Raw genomic sequence first — 24,808 nt, 5'->3', positions numbered from 1 at the left:
GTGAACACGCTGAGATGATTCTAGTTTAGCTCCGACTGACAGAATCTCCTCTGAAGGAGGAAGTGATGGTGAAAAGTCAGAGCAGGGATTTCTTTTCTCTGAGCGACGACGAGGTGGAGCTGTTACCGACAGGAAGTGTTAGCGACAGGAAGTGTTAGCGACAGGAAGTGTTAGCGACGCTGTGTGTTCACCGCTGGTAGTCGAGTCATGTGACCGATGAGAACCAATCAGGAAGAGAACTAAAACGAGGCCAGCAGCGTTTACACAAGTCTCTGATTTAGAGGCTGGTAAACTATGGAGTGGACTCCAGGTGTAACCATAGCAACGGTGATGCTTTAAATACAAAACCCTATAAAGTAGCTTCAGACTGTTAAAAAGAAAAGGTTCAGTTAAAATGTTGCTTGTACGGGATGTCCCTTCCTACATCATTCATTTTTTATCTTAGCTTTAAGAATATTTATCAAATTCAAAATGCTCGCTAACGCTCGTTTAAGTCCCGTTGACACTAATGATTTAACTAAATTGTACTTGATCAAATATTTTCAATCATAGTATTAATATAAATGAGTACTGGGCTGAACTGGAGAACTTTGTCCATCATGGGTTGATTAGCCTCTGCAGCTCGTTCAGTGACGCTCGACAGAACGCCACAGGAAATCATTCCTGCCAGTCAAACTGGATCAGTACAACTGTAATGTATAAAGCCTAGTACTGTGTACTGTGTATACTTTAACCTACATTCATGTACAAATGCAAATCTATACATACCCGGTTTTTATTTCTACATATGTTTATCTTTTATTTCATTTTAGTCTTACTTGATTTTTATATTGCTGTGTTTTTACCTGCTTTTGCTCTTTCACCTCCTCAGCTCTGTGACGTTTGAACTTAAAGGGATTAATAAAGTATGTCTGATTCTGAAAATGCACACCTGCCTGGATGAGTCCATCGTCACTGAAGAAGCCTGAGACATATAATAAATATTTGAAATCATTTTGTCCACATGAGGTTGAGATTGAAGCTCAACTGTTGTCGTTTGTTTCCTGACAGAGTTTAAGTTTTTTAAACTCGAATCAAACCGGCTCAAACTCCAGTTTCTGATTTTGGGTGAGAAAGAAAAACCCTGAAACCAAACATCCGTCAGTTTGTCCCCCGCTCAGTCTGAAATAAGTAAAGCTGTAAACTTTGGTTGTGACGCCTCCTCGTGACGCCGCCCGGCGACAGACACAGACCTGACAGACGAAAGGAGGCGGGACTGTGGTCATGCGCTTCATTCGTACATTCACATAAACGGGAATTGTAAACGTCTACAGGTGAACTCACACCTGCGATGACGCAGTGACAGATTAATGGCCCCTCCCACAATAATACCTTAACCCCGCCCACGACATAATAACATACATTGAACCGATCCCTCCGGGTCTACAGCGATCCTGACACCTACAGCCGGCGCGGCGAGGAACCCTCATCTACACTCCGAACAAAAACTGATTCACACGCCTCAGACGTCCTAAACACACCGTTTCAAAACAGAGCAGCAGACGAGAGAGGGGGGAGGGGGGGGATAAAACATGACCAAAGAGACGAGCTGCTAGTTTTTCTTCTTGACGTTGTTGTTGGAGGCGAGCCGGGGCCGCGGCACCGGGATCAGGCTTCCCAACGGGACTCGACTCCGAGCAACCTCGAAGAGTTTGAAGAGAACCTTGAGGAGAAGGAAAAGAGGGAGAAGGTCAGAGCGACTGAACGAGCCGGAGGAGGACGAGGCTCCAAACACTGAGACCACAACACACATCTGATGAACGAACAACGAAAACAATTCCAGGTCGAATTTGTCCAAACAAATCAAACTGTTTTCCTGTTTGCAGGTTAAATATGATCTTAAATAAAGCTGCGTGTTTCCACACGACTGTTAGATGAAATGAAAATGCACACACGTCCCTGAGCTGCTCACCTTCCGTGGAGTCCTCTGGAAGCAGTGAGAGAAAATGAAGGACAGAATAAAGTTTCTGTTTAGAATTCTTCACATTTTAAAAGTTTCCTGCTGATTGAGACAAACGGGACCTGGTCCTGTGTCAACTCTTATTTACATCTAAATCTCTTTCTTTTCTCTTGTTCCTGTTTAACACTTTACTCGGTTTGATGACTCATCCTGCGACCAATCAGAAAACTTTCTGGAATCATTCACCGCCTCCTGGTTACTGTCGAATCTGCCAGAGGGGGGCGCTGACGCACATTCAGCACCATTGGCTGCTGTAAACGACCAATCAACGACCACGACAGTTCCACCATAGCCTCATGACTTTACCAGAGGAACATGAGGAATCAAACATGTGACTGTTTCACTGGAGAGTAAGATCGACAGATTTAAGTTTCTCTAAAATATAAATATACAACAACATAAAAACTTAAGTGGAAAACCTTCGTCACACTTTGTTAATAAAGTTTAATTGAATCCACCTCTCACCTGTTCCCAGAGGGTTTCGGCAACCTGGTCGATGGCTCCTCCCACCTCACGGAACTCTCCTGAGTATTTGACGTAAGCCCAGATGCAGAGCGCTGTCAGAGCCACGCCCATCACGAGGTTGCACATCGTGGCCACAGAGTTGATTCCCACAAAGCCCGTGACCAGCGACACCACGTACATGACGAACATGACAGCGAACAGTGTGGCGGGCGTCCGTGCAGCATAGAAGATGTTCTTGCCGTCGTTGTGCTTGCCAAAGTTGGCGTAGGCCTCGTCGAGCTCCGCCTCCAGCTGTTCCTGGTAGCGCCGGCAGAATTCCTCGCCGCCCATCTTCTTAACAGAGCGGAAGTGCCGCACCGACGCCTGCCGCAGCTCCACATGGCGGCGCTCCAGCTCCGTCGGGGAAATGTAGGGTTTATCTCCACCACATACCTGAGACCAGGATACCACACAAAGTAATGCAACAAGCAGAGAGAGAGAGAGAGAGTGTGTGTGTGTGTGTGTGTGTGTGTGTGTGTGTGTGTGTGTGTGTGTGTGTGTGTGTGTGTGTGAGTGAGTGAGTGAGTGAGTGAGTGTGTGTGTGTGTACCTGCTCCATGCTCTTGATGTACATGTCTTTGGCTCCTGCTACAGCTGCAAGGTTATTGGCTTCAGCTGTTGCCTGGTAACAGATGAACAGAACTTGAGATTGAACATTTAAACATCTTATTAATCCAATGAAGTCGTCCGACATGAGCCTCTCACACACAGATCATGATTATTATTTATTATGTTTATGGTTCAGGAGCCAGTTTGGTTCGTGGTCAAACAGAACGATTCCCTTCACAGATGTTCACCTGCATCGTGGGGCTCTTTCATTCCCTCATATCAAAGATCTATATGAACCCGGTTCTGCTGCGTCATATGGATGAAACTGTCAGCGATGTTTGTTCATGTCACTTGTTGCGATACTGAATTTAACTGAGACTGTAAATGTTTAATAAAGTCCCAGAAATCTGAACTGAAACCAGCAGCAAATGCAGGTTTTCTTGAAAATAATTAAATAAATGACGCCAGAAACTCGCGTTCGTCCAACTGATCCTGTTTGTGACAATTGTTGAGGATTCTGATATTTATCTCTTTTGTTCTACTCATCAACACGATTCAGATTCTGAGTGAAACCAAACTCTGCCATGACTGCGTCCTGTGACACCAGCAGCTGAACTGACCTGCAGCATTGACTTTGGGTGAGGAAGCTCCTCCCCCTGGTAGATCTTCATGTACGCCTGAAAAACAACAACATGGAAAACAGGATGTGGAGGAAAAACAAAATAAGATCAGTACATTTATAGAATAAATTATTTATTTATTATTATTATTTATATTTTGAAGTGAAACATTGGTACAACTTAAAAACAAGATGTTCCCAGACATGAAGAGCTCCGTCCTCGCTAACATGTTTTAAAACTCACTGTTGCTATGGTTACGCGGAGTGAGTTTTCCAGCCTCTCAATCAGAGACTTGTGTAAACTGGTCTCGTTTCAGTCTGAACACAAACTGAGACTTTAGTAAACGGTGATCAGACGTTCTCTTCTGATTGGTTCTCATCAGTCACATGACTCGACTACCAGCGGTGAACACAAAGCGTCGCTAACACTTCCTGTCAGGAACAGTTCCACCTCGTCGTCACTCAGAGAAAAGAAACCTCTACTCTGACTTTTCACCATCACTGCTCCTCCTTCAGAGCAGGTTCTGTTGCTAAGCAACCAACTGCAGAGACAGTCTACTTCCTGTTTACATCACATGACGGAGAGTTTTTCTGATACAGAAGCAAAATCAAACAAATCATCAACTTGAAATTTGTCTTCATTCTCTTCTCTGTTAAATATCCCGTCACTGAGCAGGTGAACGGTGGAGCGGCGCCCGACGAGGACTCACCTTGAAGTAGTGCAGCAGTTCTCTGCAGGTGATCTTCACTCCTCCAATCTCTTTCTCCACCAGGTTCTCTGGCGACAGCAGCGTCGGAACGAGATTTACCAGCTCCCGCTTAAACTCCTCATCGATGTCTGAGACACAAACCACATGTTAAACAACCGACTGCTTCAGAACCAGCCAATGATTTAACCTGATGCAACATATGAACGTCTGATTCTCCCGTTAGAGCTGCATGTCACGTGGAAGTGTTCTCTATGATCTATCGTACGTTATGCAGGAAAAGTGAAATGCATTGTGGGAAATGTAGGTCATTTGTGGGCTACAAAAAGTTGCTGATGATTTAATCGAGGAGCGATATTAGATGTGACCTAGAAAGTCTATAATTTCCAATGAAAGCCAATTGTTTAATCTATGGAATGTTTTTATTTCATGTCTCTTTCTGCTTCAGAGGCTGAGACATCGAAGTTCTTGTTAGAGTCGGTGGTTCTGTCAGCTCTTCAGAGAACCCTCAGGTTTCAGATGACCGTTTTCAAACAGTGAGTTTTTTTTCCTGAGCCTTCGGTCTTAATTTGTCAAAATCTATTAGCTTCACAGTTTCACCACGGTAACGGTTGGCATCGTACCTCTGAGCCGGCCGTCGAACTGAGGGTTGGTGGCGACCTTGAGGCCGGGGTGAGGCAGCAGAAAGCAGCCGATGTTGGAGAAACAGGAGTGGATGTGTTTCCTAACGTTCTGCAGCTCCTCGTGTTGGTTCTGCTTCACCTGGACACGGACGCTCTCGTTAGTTTCACTCTGCTTCGTTAAGCCGAGACGTCTCCATGAACAGATTCTCATTAGTAGTGAAGTGACAACAATGACATCACATGTCAAGTTTTTTTTTTTGTAAACACAACCATGAAGTTAAAAAGCTGAAGCCGCTCAGTGTTCAGTGAACATGAGAAGCTCGTGGCCACACAGACGCTGGACCCGTCCACGTTAAACTGTGATGTTCACATTGAGAAGAAACTCGCCTGCAGCCGTTTCTCCAGGAAGCTCCTTCCTCCGTCCAAACCGTACGGATGTTCGTACGGGTAACTCCAGTCTCTGATCAGGAACATCAGAGTCTGAAAAAAGAAGAAACATGTTCCGGTTACTGATTCAGGATCTGGATTCTACGACTTCAACCTGCTTCTAAAACTTCCACGGAGAAGATAGACTCCAAAATCACTATTTTTTTTTATTTTTTATCTAACTTAATTTTCTACCCTGTGTCATCTGAATACTCCGAGGACAGTGACCTGCTGCTCATACCTGGAAAGGTTTCTCGTAGACTTCCTCCATAGCGAGTCGTCCATACTCAGTGAAGAGCTGAGGAGACACAGATTCAAATCTAATCAAACATGATGCACGTGATCATTTGCACATAGAGCAGGAAGTGAGATCCGACCACAAGTGATCATAAGAGACAGTCAGGACACATTTTAATGTCAGCTGTGGACCTAACAGCTTTACACTGATCCTTCTTCTTCTGGTCAAAGAGAACGTCTTCATTTGCAGCGCTGTCACACTCGCTCCGTTCAGAGGCTCATTGTCAGGCGATCTCCGACACGCACTGATGAACTGGGCCCAAACATGGACGAGGAATTTTCACCAGGTTTTTGTGTGAGCCGTGTTCTGCCTCATATGGCTGCGTTCAGTTTAATCCTGACACGGATCTCGTCAGTCGTGTCTTTAAAAAGAAAAAAAAAGTACTTTCGCAGTACGGCTGAAGTAAATCTGTCGGATTAAAACTCAGCTGACAGAGTTACTGCAACTGGAAGGAAAAAGTATTTGAGACAAAGTATCTGGAGCAGCCGTCAGGTTTACTAAAATCAACTGCTGCAAAACTTTCAGCACATGGAGACCGTTGAATTAGTTGTTGTGACGATACTTGTCCTTCATTAAAGGATAATTCTGATATTTAACTCAAAAAGCTGGAAACAACAACACTGATCTTTCCACAGCACAGTTTATACGTCATGTCCCGCCTCCTGCTGCTCTACAGGCTCCGCCCCTCGCCCCACATGTTCCTGTTGCTGTGAACGAGTCAACGAGTTGTTCAACAGTCAGATGATTTTGTTTCAACACGTTATATCACTGGTTTATATCAGGTAGTTTGTGTGATGAGATCCTTCAGTACATTAGAATCAAGTACAACCATCCTGCAGGCTGGTACTGACCTGAAGGTGCTGCAGGTCGTCTTCCTGGACGTTCTGGGACAAGTTGTACACCTAAAACACAAACAAGCATTGACCCATCGCTCAGGCGCCTCTATATCTTTAAAGTAGAGGTAGACGCAGCCCGAGTAGTGATGACGACAAACGTGATTCAGTTTTAATCAGTTCTGAATAATGTGGGTCTTTAGAAACAACAGCTGACCTGGACAGAGCTGGTCATGGTGCTCAGAGCGAACAGTGTGGCACAGTCTTTAATGGTTGATTGGCTGTCAAACGCCCCCTGTGTGTCGATTAGTAGAACTGCAACCTGCAACAACAAAAGCGCACAGTCATTTTATTTCAACATGTGGCACGACGTGAACATGACAGTGGCGGCTCGGGAACCAACCTGGCAGCCGTCTGGTTTCTCAACCACAAACACCTCGCTCCAGGCCAGGATGCCCGTGGTCTCCCTCTCACAGCCGCCACGCCAGGTGAAGCCTGTCAAAGGTTCATCCTCGCTGCCCACCCAGGAACTGGACTGGGGGAAGATGAGGAGGGTGCAGAGTTTACGACGCGGTTCCTGAGTCAGTTTAACATCATGAAACACTGATTCTGGCCACAAACTCTTCAGGTGGAAGAAAAGATGTGTAACAAAGTCACAACTGGATTCAAATCAGTTTGAGCTCAATGAGACAAATAACTGCATCATTTGTTTTATTCCAAAAGATTGAGGAGAGTTCACACATGGTGCAAATCTGCAATGACATCCCAGATCTTACGGGAACCTTTCCTGTGGTAGAACTTATTTCATATTACAGCGTTAATCTACGGGAATAATATATTTTCTAGATCGATGTTACTTTCTACCCGATCAAAGTAATTTGTCACTGATGAAGAACTTGTACAAAGCTTCAACAGTATAAAAACAGCTTCTCACAGTTCAACATGTCAATGACCCTGATGGTTATTAACAGACCACGTACATGAAGTATGTTAATCAGCCACAACATGAATGGATCCTTGTTGCACAGTCGAGTCCCATTATAGAAAGTGTGTGTGTGGTTATTTCAAACATAAGGATGGTCTTTATATGTGGACTAAGCAGCACAGAGCCGTGCGGATGGAGGCCTGGCCACAGAGCAGACATTGTGCCGGAGTAAAATCCTCTTTACTGTGTGATGAAACCCTGCAGCCTCTGCAGATTAACACGGACCAAAGGTTGAGTCATAGAACACAGCGATTTCAAACTCTCCTCGTAAACGTCTCAAACAGAAAAAGGTTTTTGTTTCTGCTGCAGCGGACAGGAAGTCACCTGGAACCATATCTGTGTCCCTGACTTCAAATTAAACGGTGGACAATTGGATCCAGTGACTTTTATGATTGAGAAAGATTCATTCTTTTACAACTTGTCCGAACTTCCAGCCCTGCAACATTTTATTTAAAAACTGCAGAAATCTGTTGTTCTAATAGAGTAAGCATGCATTTCATTTGGTCGCCTGTTGGTGGCGTCAATCCCACTTTGTTCATGTGTCAGCGTTGTGTTCGACAGTGAGAAGATTCAAAAGTGACTTTTTAATCCAGTTTGAGTCAAAGTTTTAATCAAGACTTTAGATCTTGGTGGTTTTGAACTCTGTGTTTGAAGCAGACGAAGGATTTGAGTCGTGGATCTGAAGTTTTCAGAGAAACGAGCTGAGCGAACGTTAGCGGCAACTCGTCTCCTCAGAGACACACTGAGTTTAACATGAAGCTGCTTTATTCACTGTTTTTGCTGGAGTGATAATTTAAACATTTTTAAAGTTAACAGAGACATGCTCTGCTGTCTCCTCCAGTTTCTTGAGTACCTGTTTGTACATGTAGCGCAGCATGAAGTCCAGCAGGAAGGACTTGCCCTTGCGGAATGCTCCAGCCACAGAGACGACGACCACTTGGAGGTCCTGCACCTCCTCCTGCAGCAGCAGCCTCTCCAGCGCCTCCTCCTGCAGCGTGAACGAGTGCTCCTCTTCGTTAGCCACCACGATCTGTACAGGCTGGGCCATGCCCACCTCCTCCTCCAACAGGTAGTCTTCCGCCTCAGGCATCATCTGGGACGTGTCCGACTTGAACCTGTGGCCACCTGAGGAGAATAAAAGCTGAGGTCTCAATAACATTTTATCTTAATGACAACAGCGAGGACACAAACAATCAGAAGGGATCAGACTGGAGCCTCTTGCCTGTTGATCATCTGTTCACAGCAACAAGCACCAAGAGGTGGAAAGAAACATTGCTGCATTTGACCTGGGCATGATAAGCCTACTTATTCCAGAAGTCACCGTCTGTGGAACGCAAATCTCAAGGTTCATTTGATGAGCTTCACACTTGTGTTCAGGGACGTGCAGTGTTGAAATGGAGGTGTTTTGATTAGGACACATTCAAAAAGATCTAAAAAAACATAAACAGCTTCAGTGCAGATAAACAGAGTTTTCTAACTTCACTCTGCACCACAGACTGTTTATAAAAAGCTCTGCCCGAGGGCTGGGCGATTAGTGGAAATCAATTATGGCTTCAAGCGATTATGAAAAAGAAGATGGTTATCCCACGTTTTCGTTTTGCAACAAGTCTCTTGGTTTGTCTTGCCTCATGACAGCAGGGCCACAGCGCCTGTGTGAGCGGCTTGTGACTGCGCCGCAGTTCTGCTGCATGAGGTTTCTGGTATAACAACTGTATTTCCTGCAATATAAGTCGGGTAATGCACTCAACTAAATGGCAGGACGCTGCGTCACGATCAGGACAGACACACATTATAGGCATAGTGTCCTTGTACCGCAACATGTTCTCCCTCCTCAGTCTCTGACCTGCACCCACGTTAACGACAGACACTCATCAGAAGTGGTTAAGATTTGAACAGTTCTTAAAGTTTACTTTGTTTGACACATTATTAAATATTATGTAAACACATTGAACAAAACCTCCTGACTGTGTTTACACAATGAGTAAACATGTCAACTTGTATAATATATATACACTGATGATTATTGATACGGTTTGATCTCCCAGGGCCAATATGTCCACTGTGCTTTAACAAATGACGACATGTAACTTGTGTTTGATCAGTTCAGTGACAACAGTGATGCTCATATGCACAATTAACTTATTAATAACATTGGCAATGATGGCACTTAATAGTAAATTAACTAAGATAATCAAGAAAACACAAAAGATGATCAGTTTCCCCTCTTTGTTCTGGAGGAGTGATTTTCCCCTCGGGCAGTTCATGTCCAGGACGGAGTGACCACTGAGAGGCTGAATGAACCGGATCAGTGATCATCTGAAACGCTGCAGTTCAAGCACATCATCATCACCATCATCGCCTGCACTCCATGTACATCCTCGCCTGGATGACGCTTCACGAAGAGAAATTCATCCAGAGAGAGTCAAATGTGACTGAGTCAAATGTGACAGAGCTGCAGGTCAGTGACTCCTCTGCCTTAAAAGGAGAAAGCTTCATTAATCCATGGGTTAAACTGACCCTGGGGATCAACACTGACTCAAGGGTCCATCTATTTACTGTAAACCTGCAGTGATTGTCCTGAAGTTTCCTCTCGGCTGAGTTCCTGTGAAACTTCACTGGCTGGACGACGTCAGGGAGCATTTGTCAGTGTTTATTGATCCCTGTGTGTTTCGCTCGACCTTCGTTACCACAGTCAGACGGTAGATAAGACAGAGGCCAAGTCCACGATGAATGACACAGAAGGGAGGTATCCAAAAGTAAAAAGTGTTGCTGTCACAGTTCAGAGGTTCTACAGAGGAGAACTCACTGTCGTCCTGACGCTCCCTGGTGTTTCAGTGGCAACAATCCAGGTGCCAGTGACATCTTTGTGAAAACTGTTGACTTACATCACACTCTCTCTCACACACACACACACACAATATTAGTTTCACTGTTGTGCAGCTGTGTGATGTAGACTCGCTGCTCGGTTCACGTCTGGCGAGAAAAGAGAGGTTCATCCACACGGAGGCTCGTGGTGGAAAAATGGTGACGCATCAGATTTCAGAGGGCAGTTGAAAGTGCACAGGAAACATTGAGCAGAGAATTGATTGACAGTAGATTATTCAGCCTTAATTGTTGGAGCAGAGACAGAGTTCTCCCCAGTTGTTGTTGTTGTTGTGCACTATGACCAACACTTCACAACCAGATGAACGTATCATAACTCAGACCTTTTCTCAAACTGTGTCCAGATGCTCAGTTGAAACAGCAGCAGCTTCCTTCATGATTCTTTGTCTAACCCTAACGATACATTTCTATAGTAAACAACTATAAAGAAAACAAATACACAGATAAGCCAAATATATAGAATTTAAATTCAGAGAAAGAATATTTTATGTAAAATGTAAGCAATACACTTCTTTACCGCAGCGTTTCTTCTGTAAAATAAAAGTTGAACTGATACTGTCTGTGAAAGGCTCTACAGTGGATCATGAGGTTGACGTAGTTAAATTTCCTACATTTTTAGTTGATCAACACAACGACAGTGAACGAGCATATTTTCCTGCTTATCCAACAGGTCAAGCTGGTCTATGGATTCCTGTACTCTCACGTCAAACTGTTAACTTATAACAAAGCTCTCCTCTCTGGTCTCAGCAGAGGAATCTGCTCTAAAGTCCACGTATGCTGCTGGCACGCAGACACTTTAATAACAGTCTGCTCTGACTGTATTCACAACAGACGAGCGTGCTCACAGCACTGGTGACATGCATGGCCTGAGGACGCGTGTGTTAGAATTCAGGAGACACAAAGTAGAGTGTGTTGAGAAAACAAAAAAACACTTGACTGAGGCTGTTTAAGTCAACGTTTAGCACAACTTTTAATTTGACCAGTTAATGTGATTGTAAAGTTTACAGAGCACAAGACTAAAAATGTGAATCTGGATTTTGGAGAAGAGACAAGAACTGACTTTGTGTTTGTCCTGTGAAGCAGCAGCAGATTGTCCTGACATGTTGTGTAGTCATGTTGTGTAGTCAGTGTGTGTAGGAGATTGTCGACTCGTTCACAACAACAGGAACATGTGGGGACATTCAGGTGAGGAGAGGAGCCTGTAGAGCAGCAGGAGGCGGGACATGGCGTCTAAACTCCGCTGTGTAAAGATCAGAGTTGTTGTTTACAGCTCGTCCACACGGCGTCGGCCCTCATCACCAAAACATCTGGAACCTCCTCGTCTTTCCAAGTGGACGTCTTCTTCTTCTACGTGTACGGCTCCTCTTCTTCATCCTGAGACATTTGTGTTCTTCAGTTTCACGTCCGTCACGTGTTAGAAACCTCAGAGACACGTCCACTCGCTCACTGAGAAGGTTGCAGATGTTTTCCTGCTGTTTTCTCTCGTGGACTCACTCTGACATTTTACAGATGTTTTACTAGAGGCCGCAGGAGAAGATCCAGAACATGTGCATAGACACTGACTGAGACATTTGTTCTCACATGCAGAACATGTGAGGAACATGTCAGGACTTCAGCTCATGTCTAAAAGCAACATGTGTCCTTGAATTAAAAAAAGAGACATTATAGACAAATTACAAAATCTGCAAGACAAATGTTGATGTGCTTCTTTGAAGAACACTCAGATGAACAAGCCTCAGTCAATGTCAGTGTCTAGAAGCAATTCGTCCTCATTCAATGTTGAGAATAGAGCTGAACATGTGACTTGGGAATAAGAGGATAACCTCACACACACACACACACACACGTCACATGACGACTGATGCCTCAGTTTTTGCCCCACTTTGGTCTTAGCACAGTGAGCAACAGTTCTCCACAGGTCAGGTCTCTGCAGCAGCACCAGTTCAAACATTCAGCTTCATTATCCTGAGTTTAACAGTTTTTATGACTGAGCCCCTGTCGAACGCACTCCGACCCTGAGTATCGCCTGGTAGACCCTTAGATAGCAGTCACAAACAACTGTGGTAGATTCACATGAGAACGAGTCTGTCCCCAAAACACTGCTCCGACCCACCAGGGTGAGAAGACGAGTGACAAAACAAACCTCAGTCAGAACTCCGTCTCTCTGAATCCTAAAGAGCACCAGCTTCACTCAGCGGAACAATCAGCTCTGCATGATTCACTGTGACAGAAAACTAAGACTCTGAGCTGACTCCATGGGTTTGAAGAGACCAGTGTGAACTAACAGCTGCTGCCAACAACCTGAACACTGAGGTTTGACTTTCAATACAAATGTGAAGTGGATTAAAAAGTAGAGAGGTGAGGAATGTGATGAAGAGTTATGTCTTCATCATCTTCTGAAGGGAGCTCTGTTGTACTGAGGATAAGATAAGGCAAACATTAGCTAGCTAGCATTTATCGCCTGTGTCCGGTTAAAGCAGCTAATGACCCCTGTGAGTTAGTGAAGTGAAGCTAGCTTGTTAATCATGACTGATGCTAGTTAGCTGCTGACAGTTTCTCAGCTGGTCCACGCAGCGGGACAATAAAGAATTAGCTCGAAGATGCTAGCAGCTGTTAGCACAGCGCTGACAACAAATACACATTCAGGTGAGCAGCTCGGCTAGCGGCTACCAGCTAACAGTGGCTGCAGCTCCGGGACGTCACACACCGCGGGGCTGAGCTGTCGCTGCCCCGGGAGGAGACGTGCTTTCCCCGGGAGGAGACGTGCTTTCCCCGCTCGGACGCAGAAACCACAGATGCGGTCATTCGACGGAGCGGTGTCGTTTTAAAAACGTCCGCTCGGTGGAGGTCACGTATCCAGGGTGCCCCCGCTCTCTCAGCGTCGGTGAGCCCCGGCGTCAGTGAGCCCCCCGGCCGCTCCTCCGTGGTCACTCACCCTCTGTGAAGATGCTGTTTTCGTGATTCCGCTGCTTCAGCCTCGTCTCCTCCTCCGCCGCCATCTTTCCCGACCTGCTGCTGGTGGCGGACCGCTCTGACGTCACACGAGCCGCGCGGTCTTAAGTACAGCGTCCAGGCCCCGCCCCCTACTCAGCGAACCGCTAGCCTCCGCAGCTAATGCTAACGGTTAGCAAACAGTGACTCCGGAGCAGAACACTCAGAGTTTGATTCTCTTCTTCTCCTGAAACAACAGATCAGATCTGAATCTACGTTCACTTATGCTCCACGATATTTTCTTTTTGTTGCTGTCAAATATTTTATGATTTCATTCAACAAATTCGTTTGGTTTTATCTTTTAAAATCAAAGTAGACGTTAAAGCTCCGTCAGATTCAGGTGAGAGGATCTGTGGACAGAAATCTAGTGATGAAGAATCCTCACGATGTTTTCACTACTTTCATCTAAATTATATGAACTGTAGTTTTCTTTACCCCAGAAAAGACCCTTTATATTTAAATACTTTATATTCAAATACTTTATATTTACATGGAGGGGACCCTCTCTACGGAGGCCGCCATGTTGTTTACATGAGTCCAGACTGAACAAACTAAACATCTTTTGAGTTTTTATGACGACTGAAGCTGCCGCAGGTTCTTCTTCATGTTTGGAAGGAGAGGGGGAGGGGAGGGGTGTTCAGCTGCAACATGACACTTCACCACTAGATATCACTAAATTCTACACACTGTACCTTTAAATAAATGTTTGTAAAAGATGGTTTCTGTCATTTCAGGTCGTTCTCCTCACACTGAGCTCTGCCTCGGCCAGCGGAGCTGTGCGTGGCTCCCGGTCTGTCCCCCGACGCCTCAGTACCACCCCGACAATCTCCAGCCAGGAAAACTCTTCACATGGCAGCGTTCGTATCGGAGATATTTTGGCTTCATTTCTCGATAGTATGAGGTCGTGGAAACACGTCAGCCATCTTAATTTGATAATGTAGTAATTATTTTATGATTTAAAGCTGTAACCTGCTGTTACTACAGTAACCATGTGCAGCCATGTACTGGTCCCAGTGGCTCCCTCATTACACGAGCCTGAATGTCAGAACTTGTTTTAGAAACCTTGTGACTTTACTGTAGAAAATGGATTTGAGTGGAAACAGTCTGACTCGCTTCTGTCTCACACTGGACGCTGTCCATCGAGGGGACAGGTCCTGACCGCCTTTAGTAGATGTTGATATTCTGGCACAGTTTTCTTTTTAAGATGGAGAAGTCATCTCTGAGGTTCTAACTCATTTCCTGTGTGTTGCCTGGTGTAATCAGATTACAATGTGCCTTCACACCTGGATGTTAAAGTGTGGTTCGGTGTGATCTGACTCCAGTCACACTGACTCTACCTTCAGGACTGATAAGCTGCAGATATCATACACGCAGGCTTCACAGCTGAAACGCACCACAAAGACTTTCACTTTCCTACATGTAATTTTAACGCAGTCTCAGGCTGGACTGTGATTGGCTGATGTGTGTCACCATAACACATCCCCACGACGATGAAAACAGAAGCTGTGTTCTGTTCTCCGGCCACAAGCAGAAACGTCCAATTTCATTTCACGCTAGCGACAGATGAGGCTTTGTGCTGCAGAGGAAGATGTTTGTGTGTGTGGTCGGATGTCGTGCAGCAGAGCGGAGCCTCCACAGTCGTTTCAGACGATTCTGAATCATTTTGTTTCTGAATTATTGATGAAAACACTGAAGCAGCTGCTCAAGTTGATCAGGGATGAAAAGTTGGAGCAGATCATGTTCCTGCTTTTTCTGAGACTGTGCAGCAGCTTCGTTCGTCACGTTACACCTGCACCGTGTCTCAGTTCAGGGGTCACATCCTTCAGAGGCTGCATTTAAACACTGATTGTGTCACATTTCAAAGGCTCCTCCTTTGTGTCCTCCCGTCCCTGAGACACCAAAGTTCCAACTGATTGACTGAGCGGTAATGTTGCCGTCAAGTGACAAGACGTCCAAAGCTTGAATATCACACTTCAACTCATCCAACAGCTAACGGTGCCCATGTTAAAAAATCAAGTGGATTAAAACTTCAGCTCTGTTGCTGGGCAACAGCAATAGGGGTGTGACGAGCTGGTGACAGCGATCACGGGAATCCTCTGTAGACCAGAGTGAGTCATTTGTGTTCGACCATCGTAGTCTACGCAGCCCACGAAGTCCCCTCCCTGCTGGTGAGACACCTCGTCCAAAGGATGCAGCAGCTGAGTGGAGACACAGCTCTGGTTGAACTAACCTGATTCTGCACAGACAGGTCAGAGGTCACAGGTCAGAGGTCACAGGTATAACTCAACAAAGAAAATCAAGTGACTGCACAAAGTCCAGTCTCAGATTTCAGGTGAAAATCTCCAGACGGCTGAAGACGGATTCAGATTCTGACTCTTCCTCTGGCTCCACCATGAGGTCAAACACAATGCAGTGTCGACTAAACTGGTTTGTGATTGGCTGCCCCCCCCCAATCCTAAATAATATAACAAGAAGTATTTAAAGGTAAAAATCTGAATATTTTTACATTAAAACATAATCGGTTGAAAAATATTTTCTGAATTATTTAGAGCCATTAAGTTCATCCACAGAAACATTTACAATTCATGGTGCTGGATTGAAAAGGAGAAAAATGAAAAAGAGAAAGTTTGGACCCAGTTCTGGAGACGTCGTCCAGAGTCTGAAACGGTTTCATTAAGAATAACGTGTCAGAGGTGAAGCAGCTCAATTGATTTATTTCTTAAATCTGCTCAACAACATTTGAAAGTGAAAAACAGTTTCAGACTTGTTTCAGTTCCACCTCTTAATATAAACTGCTGTTGCTGAGCTCTGTTATCACTTTGTCGACAGTAACACAGAAACAAAGTCCACTGAACTGATATCACAGGTCAAAGGTCAGTGAAGCTGTGATTCTGCTGAAACTGCACAAAGACACGGAGTAGGAGGAAGATCTCTGGCGGAGGAAAGAGTTTGAAACGTGACCGATTTCACAATCAGCTCGAGACAGAAACCGTCTGAAGACAAACAGGACTGTCACTGAGACACTGAGAATAAAACAACTGTTCCTGATTAAAGAGACCAAACTGAAAGAATACCTGAGAAAAGACTCAGCAAAGTGACTCTGGGAGAATAAAACGTTCCAAACTGGACTCAACCACTGGAAGACAAACCTGTCGTTGTCCTCCACAAGTACTGAAGGTAAGAATCTGCAGCTCTCTTCTTCATTTTTCATTTTGTTCTCTGATAACTATTTATGTCTTCATTATTATAATCGTTAGTTTGTTTCACCGTGAAGGCTCTCTGCTGAAAACAACAGCTTTGTCCTGTTGGTGAGTTATGAGTTGAGTTCAGCAGCTCAGACAGTTTCACATCCTCCAGACGAGAAAACTAGTGACGACACAAACATCCCAATCATCTCACTATAAATGTTTTTTAGTTTGTCTGCCCAGCGACAGCAGATGATGCGTTCAGGGTCACTCATCCGACTGAGGGATCAGGAACATTTAACATCTGGGTTTGAAACTGCCGGGAGTTAGATTCCAGAGTACATGTGTGTTTGTAATGTTGTGTTCTCTTGTCCTGTGTTGATATTCAGAATTATTCCTCATTATTACTGAGTCACTTCTTATAGTTTGTGTTCAGAGCTTTTTATAAACAGTCTGAGTGAAGTTTGAGTTCATCCTACCTGGTTTATCTGCACTGAAGATAGTTTTCATCGTGAGAAACTGAATGAATTCTTGATTACTGTTCACGTGTGGTTTATATATAAGTTTGAATGATTTACCGAACTGATTTTTTTCATACATCACACTTTTTCAGAGTCTGTTGAACAACTGACACAATCGTTAGACCCAGTTCACAACTTTTCAAAATAAAAGCTCTGTAATTCTGCTCAGTATAAAGCATTGCAGCAACAAAAAGAAAACTGTGCTTTTACTTTGACTAAGACAAATGACAAAACAGGAAGTGATTCTATGAATAACTAAACTGGTCCAACGTGATTTTAATGTTTCATGATTTTAAATAAAAGTTCTGCGTTTAAAACTAAAGATCTTTGTTATTAATGGATTCATTGATGATTGTATTTCCTTTTAAATTTGATCTGCTTCTGTTTTTAATGTTGGACAGGATCTCACTCCATCATCACCTCATCCGTTCATCATGGTGATCAGCTCACCCAAAGACAAGTTAGTTCATTGTCTTTACATTGTTCTGTTCCTCACCCCTCCATCCAACCTCCCCTCATCCCTCACCGCTCCACCCCTTCATCCCACCTCCCCTCATCCCTCATCCCTCCATCCCACCTCCTTTCATCCCTCATCCCTCCATCCCACCTCCCCTCATCCCTCATCCCTCCATCCCTCCATCCGACCTCCTCTCATCCCTCACCCCTCCATCCCACCTCCCCTCATCCCTCCTCCCTCCATCCCACCTCCCCTCCACCCCTCCAGCCCTCCTCCCTTCATCCCTCACCCCTCCATCCCACCTCCCTTCATCCCTCACCCCTCCATCCCACCTCCCTCCATCCGTCATCCCTCATTCCACCTCCCCTCATCCCTCACCCCTCCATCCCACTGCCCTCCATCCCTCATCCATCCACCCCACCTCCCCTCATCCCTCATCCATCCACCCCACCTCCCCTCATCCCTCATCCATCCATCCCACCTCCCCTCATCCCTCACCCCTCCATCCCTCACCCCTTCATCTTCCACCAGGGTTCTGTTCCTTGCTGTTGAACTGTGTTCATGTGTTCATGAGTCCAGTGGTGCAGAGTCATTGTGTTTCTGTTGGTTTGAGATTTGAAATATTTTTCTATTTTCAGAAGGAGACTCACAATTGCTCACACAATAAAATGTAACAAAAGTTTTATTTTGAAAGGTATTTTGGAGTGTGGGTGATCTTCTTCCTGCTCGGTTTGGGGACACTGTTGCCATGGAACTTCTTCATGACTGCGACCGTGGTATGACATCACTTCCTTTCTGTTACCAACACTTCCTGTTAATGACCTCACAGATTCACACTTGTCGGTCTTATATGCTAACTACTAGAATATTCAGTTTCCTCTTGGGAACCTGATTCCAGGATCAGCTGACATAACGTAACTCAACACACCTGAAACAATGAATAGACATCATACACTCAGGTGATGAGGCCAGTCCGCTCCGTCTCTGAAGCCTCGCTTCATTCTCCTTTAACGATAACGACACGTGATGAACGCGGAGGCGTCGCTCCACATCACCACCAACTGAACTACACGTCGCCACCAACACGTTCACATTCGAAACACATGCTCACTCAGTAACAAACCTTTTTAATTAGCAGCTCATTTCTGACACGACAGGAAGTTAGTCATGAGTCAAGTTCTCCTCTACACCAGAGGGGACGACGTTGAGTCATTATTTAAACTGCTAATGAAACGCAAACACAGTAAAATTGTTATTCACGTCGATGGTAACTCTTAGTTACACAAATCACAAAACTGTATTTTAACGATGTCGTTTTCTTTGGGCCCCTCCCTTATATGACCAGTGATGACACGTACAGTCACATGACCTCTAACTGCTGTTCGTCGACGTGGCGTTGACAAAACAGAGACTTTATATCCGGTGAAAATCTTTTTATTAAAAAAGACTTTGAATATTTACTTTGACAGTTGGAAGCGATCGACAAAGTCGTCAGTGTTTTATCTGAAGAATAAAGTTTTCAGGACTGAAGTTCAGAGTAAATATAGAAAAAGCACAAGAGCAGGTGTGTAGTTTGAAGAACATACGTGTTCGTAAATGTACCTGAAGCGTGTTTTGTGTCTCCAGTACTTCACCAGCCGTCTGAAGGACCCATCGGCCGATTCTCGAACCAATCAGACGGAGGCGGCAGGTGACCATCGCAGCGCTCTGGAGGCAAAGTTCAACAACGTGATGACGCTGTGCGCCATGTTACCGCTGCTGCTCTTCACCTGCCTCAACTCCTTCCTGCACACGATGTGAGGCTTCGCTTATCAGTGTGTTTGATTTGTGTTTTCATTATATTTTGTTTGATGTTTGTAGTTTGTTTGTGTTTTATGTTTAGTTTAAGTTCGTAGTTTGTGTGTGTGTGTGTGTGTTCTGTTGTGTGTTTGTTTGTGTGTGTTTTGTTTGTTTGTGTTCTGTTGTGTTTTGTTTGTGTGTGTTTTGTTTGTTTGTGTTTTGTTGTGTTTTGTTTGTGTGTGTTGAGTTTTGTTTATTTATTTGTTTGATGTTTGTAGTTTGTTTGTGTTTTATGTGTTTAGTTTTACTTTGTAATTTGTGTGTGTGTATTCTGTTGTGTGTTTGTTTGTGTGTGTTTTGTTTGTTTGTGTGTGTTGAGTTTTGTTTATTTATTTGTTTGTGTGTGTGTTTGTGTGTGTGACAGTTTTAATTGGTTTGATGTTTGACCAGTAGAAAGTCGGTTTCCTTCCTGAGCTCTCAGTTGTCTCTTGATCTTCTTCTTCTCTTGGTTCAGTGTTTCTCAGCGTGTGCGTGTGATGGGCAGTCTGCTCGTCATCATGGTCGTCTTCATCGTCACCGCCGTCCTCGTCAAAGTTCCTCTGGAGCCACTCCCCTTCTTCTCCGTTACCATGGTGAAGATCGTCATCATCAACTGTGAGTTTGTTTGTTTACCTGAACTGAACCTGAAGTTACCCCGACAACCACAAATCCTGCTTCATAGTACAGTCTGTTGATCAGTCTGTTGATCCGTCTGTTGATCAGTCTGTTGATCCGTCTGTTGATCAGTGTGTTGATCCCTCTGTTGATCAGTGTGTTGATCAGTGTGTTGATCCCTCTGTTGATCAGTGTGTTGATCAGTGTGTTGATCAGTGTGTTGATCCGTCTGTTGATCAGTGTGTTGATCAGTCTGTTGATCCGTCTGTTGATCCGTCTGTTGATCAGTCTGTTGATCCGTCTGTTGATCCGTCTGTTGATCCGTCTGTTGATCAGTGTGTTGATCAGTGTGTTGATCCGTCTGTTGATCCGTCTGTTGATCAGTCTGTTGATCCGTCTGTTGATCAGTCTGTTGATCCGTCTGTTGATCCGTCTGTTGATCAGTCTGTTGATCAGTGTGTTGATCAGTGTGTTGATCAGTCTGTTGATCAGTCTGTTGATCCGTCTGTTGATCAGTGTGTTGATCCGTCTGTTGATCAGTGTGTTGATCCGTCTGTTGATCCGTCTGTTGATCCGTCTGTTGATCAGTGTGTTGATCAGTGTGTTGATCCGTCTGTTGATCCGTCTGTTGATCAGTCTGTTGATCAGTCTGTTGATCAGTGTGTTGATCAGTGTGTTGATCCGTCTGTTGATCAGTCTGTTGATCAGTGTGTTGATCCGTCTGTTGATCCGTCTGTTGATCCGTCTGTTGATCAGTGTGTTGATCCGTGTGTTGATCAGTCTGTTGATCCGTCTGTTGATCAGTCTGTTGATCAGTGTGTTGATCCGTCTGTTGATCAGTCTGTTGATCAGTCTGTTGATCCGTCTGTTGATCAGTCTGTTGATCCGTCTGTTGATCAGTCTGTTGATCAGTGTGTTGATCCGTCTGTTGATCAGTCTGTTGATCAGTCTGTTGATCCGTCTGTTGATCCGTCTGTTGATCAGTCTGTTGATCCGTCTGTTGATCAGTGTGTTGATCAGTCTGTTGATCAGTGTGTTGATCAGTCTGTTGATCAGTCTGTTGATCCGTCTGTTGATCAGTGTGTTGATCAGTGTGTTGATCAGTCTGTTGATCAGTCTGTTGATCCGTCTGTTGATCCGTCTGTTGATCAGTCTGTTGATCCGTCTGTTGATCAGTGTGTTGATCAGTCTGTTGATCAGTCTGTTGGTCAGTCTGTTGATCAGTGTGTTGATCCGTCTGTTGATCAGTCTGTTGGTCAGTCTGTTGATCAGTGTGTTGATCAGTCTGTTGATCAGTGTGTTGATCAGTCTGTTGATCAGTCTGTTGATCCGTCTGTTGATCAGTGTGTTGATCAGTGTGTTGATCAGTGTGTTGATCAGTCTGTTGATCCGTCTGTTGATCAGTGTGTTGATCAGTGTGTTGATCCGTCTGTTGATCAGTGTGTTGATCCGTCTGTTGATCAGTCTGTTGGTCAGTCTGTTGATCTGTGTGTCTGTGTGTTTGCAGCCTTCGGGGCCGTGCTGCAGGGCAGTCTGTTTGGAATGGCTGGTTTACTTCCAGCTTCGTATACGACTCCGATCATGAGCGGTCAGGGACTCGCTGGAACCTTCGCTGCCCTCGCTATGATCTGTGCCATCGCAAGTCCGATCAACAACTTATCAATGATTACTTTGTGTTAATGATGTAAGCGTGATGTCATAACAAGCCCCCCCCCCTTAGGTGGATCTGAACTTCATGACGCAGCATTCGGTTATTTCATCACCGCCTGTGTCGTCATTTCTGTTTCACTCCTGTCATACGTCCTGCTGCCGAAACTGGTAACACACACTCACACACACTCACACACACACACTCACACACACACACTCACACACACACGCACACACTCTCACACTCACACACACACACACACACACACTCACACACACACACTCACACACACACTCACACACACACACACACACACACACACACACACTCTCACACTCACACACACACACACACACACACTCACACACACACACACACACACACACACACACACACACACACTCACATCAGTAAAACCTCTCGTGATCTGAAGTCATATAATCTTTTCTGTTCACATGACATGAGACGAGATCTACAATCAGTAACTTAAAGAGAAATGAAAATCACAACACATCAACACACGGCTCAGAAACTCTGCTGCATGTTTCCTGTGAACCTGGAGAAACATGTTGACATGTTTTCTGTCATGTTTAAGTTTTATCTTCGTATGAACTTTCATCTCATATTTTTTTCATGTTTGTGTTTCAGGAGTTTTTCCAGTTTTATCAAGAAAAAAACAAGAAACAGAGAAAAGACGACGAGAACTCAGTGAATCTGATGAATGAAGGTTCAAATACACTTGTACCTGTATATGTACATGTATATGTACATGTATGTGTACCTGTATATGTACATGTACCTGTATGTGTACCTGTGTATGTACCTGTGTATGTACCTGTGTGTGTACCTGTGTGTGTACCTGTGTATCTATATATGAACATGTGACTTCTTCTCCTGCAGACAGGAAACAGGAAGCAGCTTCTGAAACTCAAAACATCTCCATGGTGAAAATATTTAAAAAGGTCAGAGACAGAAAAATGAAAGAATCAATAAAATCATTGTTTTTATCGATGATCAATCATCAGACAGAGGATGAGATTGTTTTTATTGTTTAGAATAAACTTTGTTGTTGACATTAACACGTCACCGTCACGAATGACCTTTAACCTCGTCCTGTCTTTGACCTTTGACCTTCAGCTCTGGCGGTTGGCTCTCTCCGTCTGTTTCACCTTCACCGTCACCATCGGCACTTTTCCCGCCATCACGGCCGACACCAAATCCACGCTAGGCTCCTGGGGTCAGTTCACACGCTGTTGTTGTTTGTTGTTGTTGTTTGTTGTTGGTTAAAAACGTTGTGTAACTCGTCGTTGGGTTCAACTTCTCTCTCTTGTGCTGTTCAGGTCTGGCACTTTTGACCTTTGACCTTTCTGTGGTGCTTTGGCTTACCCCCTTGGGTGTGTTTGTTTTACAGACCTGTACTTCATACCTGTCAGCTGTTTCCTGCTCTTTAACCTGTGTGACTGGAGTGGGAGGAGCTTAACAGCTGTCTACATGTGGGTGAGTTTCAGAGACACCAAACGCACCTACACGTCATCTGTCTCCACCCGGTTCATACAGTCTGTCCTTTGTCCCTCACCTCTGTTTGTCCTCTGTCTCTGACCTCCGTCTCCAGGACATACAGCAGATACATTGATCACGTGTTGTGTGTGTTTCCAGCCTAACAAGGACAGCATGTTACTTCCTGTGTTGATTGTGTGTCGCGTGGTCTTCGTGCCGCTCTTCATGCTGTGTAACGTTGAGCCTCGTCTCCACCTGCCCGTCTTCTTCCACCATGACGGCTTCTTCATCGTCTTCATGATCCTCTTCGCCTTCAGTAACGGATACCTCGCCAGTCTCTGCATGTGCTACGGCCCGAAGTAAGAATCAATCATGATCAATGATCAATACATTTTGTTTTACATATCACTGATCCATCATCATCATCACCATCATCATCATCATCATCATCATCAATCACAGTCAAAGACAATAAATTCACACATCATCAATAAAAACTTTTGAATCAATTATTCATTAGATTGGAATTAGCACTTTATAGATGTAACCTCCAGGGGGCAGCAGATTGTCATCTTCATTAAAGTTTCAACTTTATTTCAAATCTATTAAAAGTTTTATAATAAATATCTAATTAATGCCCGATATGCTTTGATAAACTTCATAAAATATTCATATGAAATATTTCTTGTTCTGCAGGAACGTTCTTCCTCATGAAGCAGAAACCGCCGGCGCCATCATGGCGTTCTTTCTGTCTCTGGGTTTGGCTTTAGGCGCCGCTCTGTCCTTCATCTTCAGAGCTCTGGTCTGAAACTCTGCTCATTAGGTTGAGATCAGGTTAAATTGAAGTTCGGTTAGTGTTAGGTTAAAGTTACATTAGGTAAGAATGACATTAAAGTTAGGTGACATTAGGTTAGGGTTAGGATAGATTGAAGTTAGGTTAGTGTTAGGTTAGGTTAAAGTTAGGTTAGATTAAAGTTAGGTTAGATTAAAGTTAGGTTAGGTTAAAGTTAGGTTAGATTGAAGTTAGGTTAGATTGAAGTTAGGTTAGGTTAAAGTTAGGTTAGTGTTAGGATAGATTAAAGTTAGGTTAGATTGAAGTTAGGTTAGATTGAAGTTAGGTTAGGTTAAAGTTAGGTTAGTGTTAGGATAGATTAAAGTTAGGTTAGATTGAAGTTAGGTTAGATTGAAGTTAGGTTAGGTTAAAGTTAGGTTAGTGTTAGGATAGATTAAAGTTAGGTTAGGTTAAAGTTAGGTTAGGTTAAAGTTAGATTAGGTAAAGGTTAGGTTAAAGTTAGGTTAGATTGAAGTTAGGATAGATTAAAGTTAGGTTAGATTGAAGTTAGGATAGTGTTAGGTTAGGTTAAAGTTAGGTTAGATTAAAGTTAGGTTACATTAGGTTAGGTTTGGGTTAAGATTATCCTGTTGGGCAAAAAATGTTTCATTAAAACATTTTTTAATTCTGTCCCAATGGTGGCGCTACAGGACACATTTTTACAGACATGTCTTAAATGTTCATTTTCATCATGCATGACACTTTTTCTAAATGACGTCATGTGTGTATAAGTATGTTGAACTCATCAGATTCATGATGTCATTAATTTATTAAATACATCTGAGAACATGATGAAAAAGTTTCCAACGTGTTTTT

The 24,808-nt window shown here is 44.1% G+C and overlaps 2 protein-coding genes across 15 annotated transcripts in view; one reads left to right on the top strand and one right to left on the bottom strand.

Annotated features, from left to right (window-relative positions):
• Positions 1 to 13,485, bottom strand: part of LOC109644673 (atlastin-2-like) — a 14,755-nt gene extending 1,270 nt beyond the window's left edge. Inside the window, exons 1-14 of one of the 2 annotated variants that reach the window (XM_069529632.1) lie at positions 13,361 to 13,485; positions 8,396 to 8,667; positions 6,961 to 7,092; positions 6,775 to 6,879; positions 6,576 to 6,626; positions 5,668 to 5,724; positions 5,388 to 5,480; positions 5,001 to 5,139; positions 4,381 to 4,508; positions 3,672 to 3,728; positions 3,053 to 3,124; positions 2,465 to 2,896; positions 1,952 to 1,966; positions 1 to 1,702 (exon numbers count right to left, since the gene is read on the bottom strand). The exon at positions 1 to 1,702 is cut by the window's left edge and continues 1,270 nt beyond it. In XM_069529632.1, the coding sequence (XP_069385733.1) occupies positions 1,592 to 1,702; positions 1,952 to 1,966; positions 2,465 to 2,896; positions 3,053 to 3,124; positions 3,672 to 3,728; positions 4,381 to 4,508; positions 5,001 to 5,139; positions 5,388 to 5,480; positions 5,668 to 5,724; positions 6,576 to 6,626; positions 6,775 to 6,879; positions 6,961 to 7,092; positions 8,396 to 8,667; positions 13,361 to 13,424 (1,728 nt within the window). In that variant the 5' untranslated portion in view covers positions 13,425 to 13,485 and the 3' untranslated portion in view covers positions 1 to 1,591. The remainder of the gene's footprint in view (positions 1,703 to 1,951; positions 1,967 to 2,464; positions 2,897 to 3,052; positions 3,125 to 3,671; positions 3,729 to 4,380; positions 4,509 to 5,000; positions 5,140 to 5,387; positions 5,481 to 5,667; positions 5,725 to 6,575; positions 6,627 to 6,774; positions 6,880 to 6,960; positions 7,093 to 8,395; positions 8,668 to 13,360) is intronic. The other variant, XM_069529633.1, reaches the window with a different exon arrangement.
• On the top strand, positions 12,513 to 24,791 carry LOC109643563 (equilibrative nucleoside transporter 1-like). Of its 13 annotated transcripts, XR_011243741.1 has the most exons (16): positions 13,598 to 13,756; positions 14,151 to 16,593; positions 17,524 to 17,582; positions 18,274 to 18,355; positions 19,206 to 19,375; positions 19,873 to 20,012; positions 21,520 to 21,654; positions 21,733 to 21,830; positions 22,312 to 22,390; positions 22,564 to 22,625; positions 22,801 to 22,900; positions 23,075 to 23,160; positions 23,320 to 23,519; positions 23,857 to 24,123; positions 24,188 to 24,219; positions 24,413 to 24,791. XR_011243741.1 is itself a non-coding variant. In XM_069529635.1 (14 exons), exons 3-14 carry the CDS (start codon positions 17,557 to 17,559, stop codon positions 23,966 to 23,968), a joined length of 1,290 nt encoding a protein of 429 aa, XP_069385736.1. In that variant the 5' UTR covers positions 12,513 to 12,738; positions 14,151 to 16,593; positions 17,524 to 17,556; the 3' UTR covers positions 23,969 to 24,791. The 13 variants fall into 13 exon arrangements, 3 of the variants coding, with proteins under 3 accessions (XP_069385736.1, XP_069385738.1, XP_069385735.1); XR_011243742.1 differs by lacking the exon at positions 24,188 to 24,219 and having other exon boundaries at positions 23,857 to 24,187; positions 24,504 to 24,791; XR_011243740.1 differs by lacking the exon at positions 24,188 to 24,219 and having other exon boundaries at positions 23,857 to 24,187; positions 24,397 to 24,791.
• The last annotated feature ends 17 nt before the right edge of the window (positions 24,792 to 24,808 follow it).

The sequence above is a fragment of the Paralichthys olivaceus genome, chromosome 8 (assembly GCF_024713975.1).
Source record: "Paralichthys olivaceus isolate ysfri-2021 chromosome 8, ASM2471397v2, whole genome shotgun sequence".
Taxonomy (NCBI): domain Eukaryota; kingdom Metazoa; phylum Chordata; class Actinopteri; order Pleuronectiformes; family Paralichthyidae; genus Paralichthys; species Paralichthys olivaceus.
The sequence above is the reverse complement of the archived record's forward strand: the minus strand, read 5'-3'. Positions and strand labels throughout refer to the sequence as shown.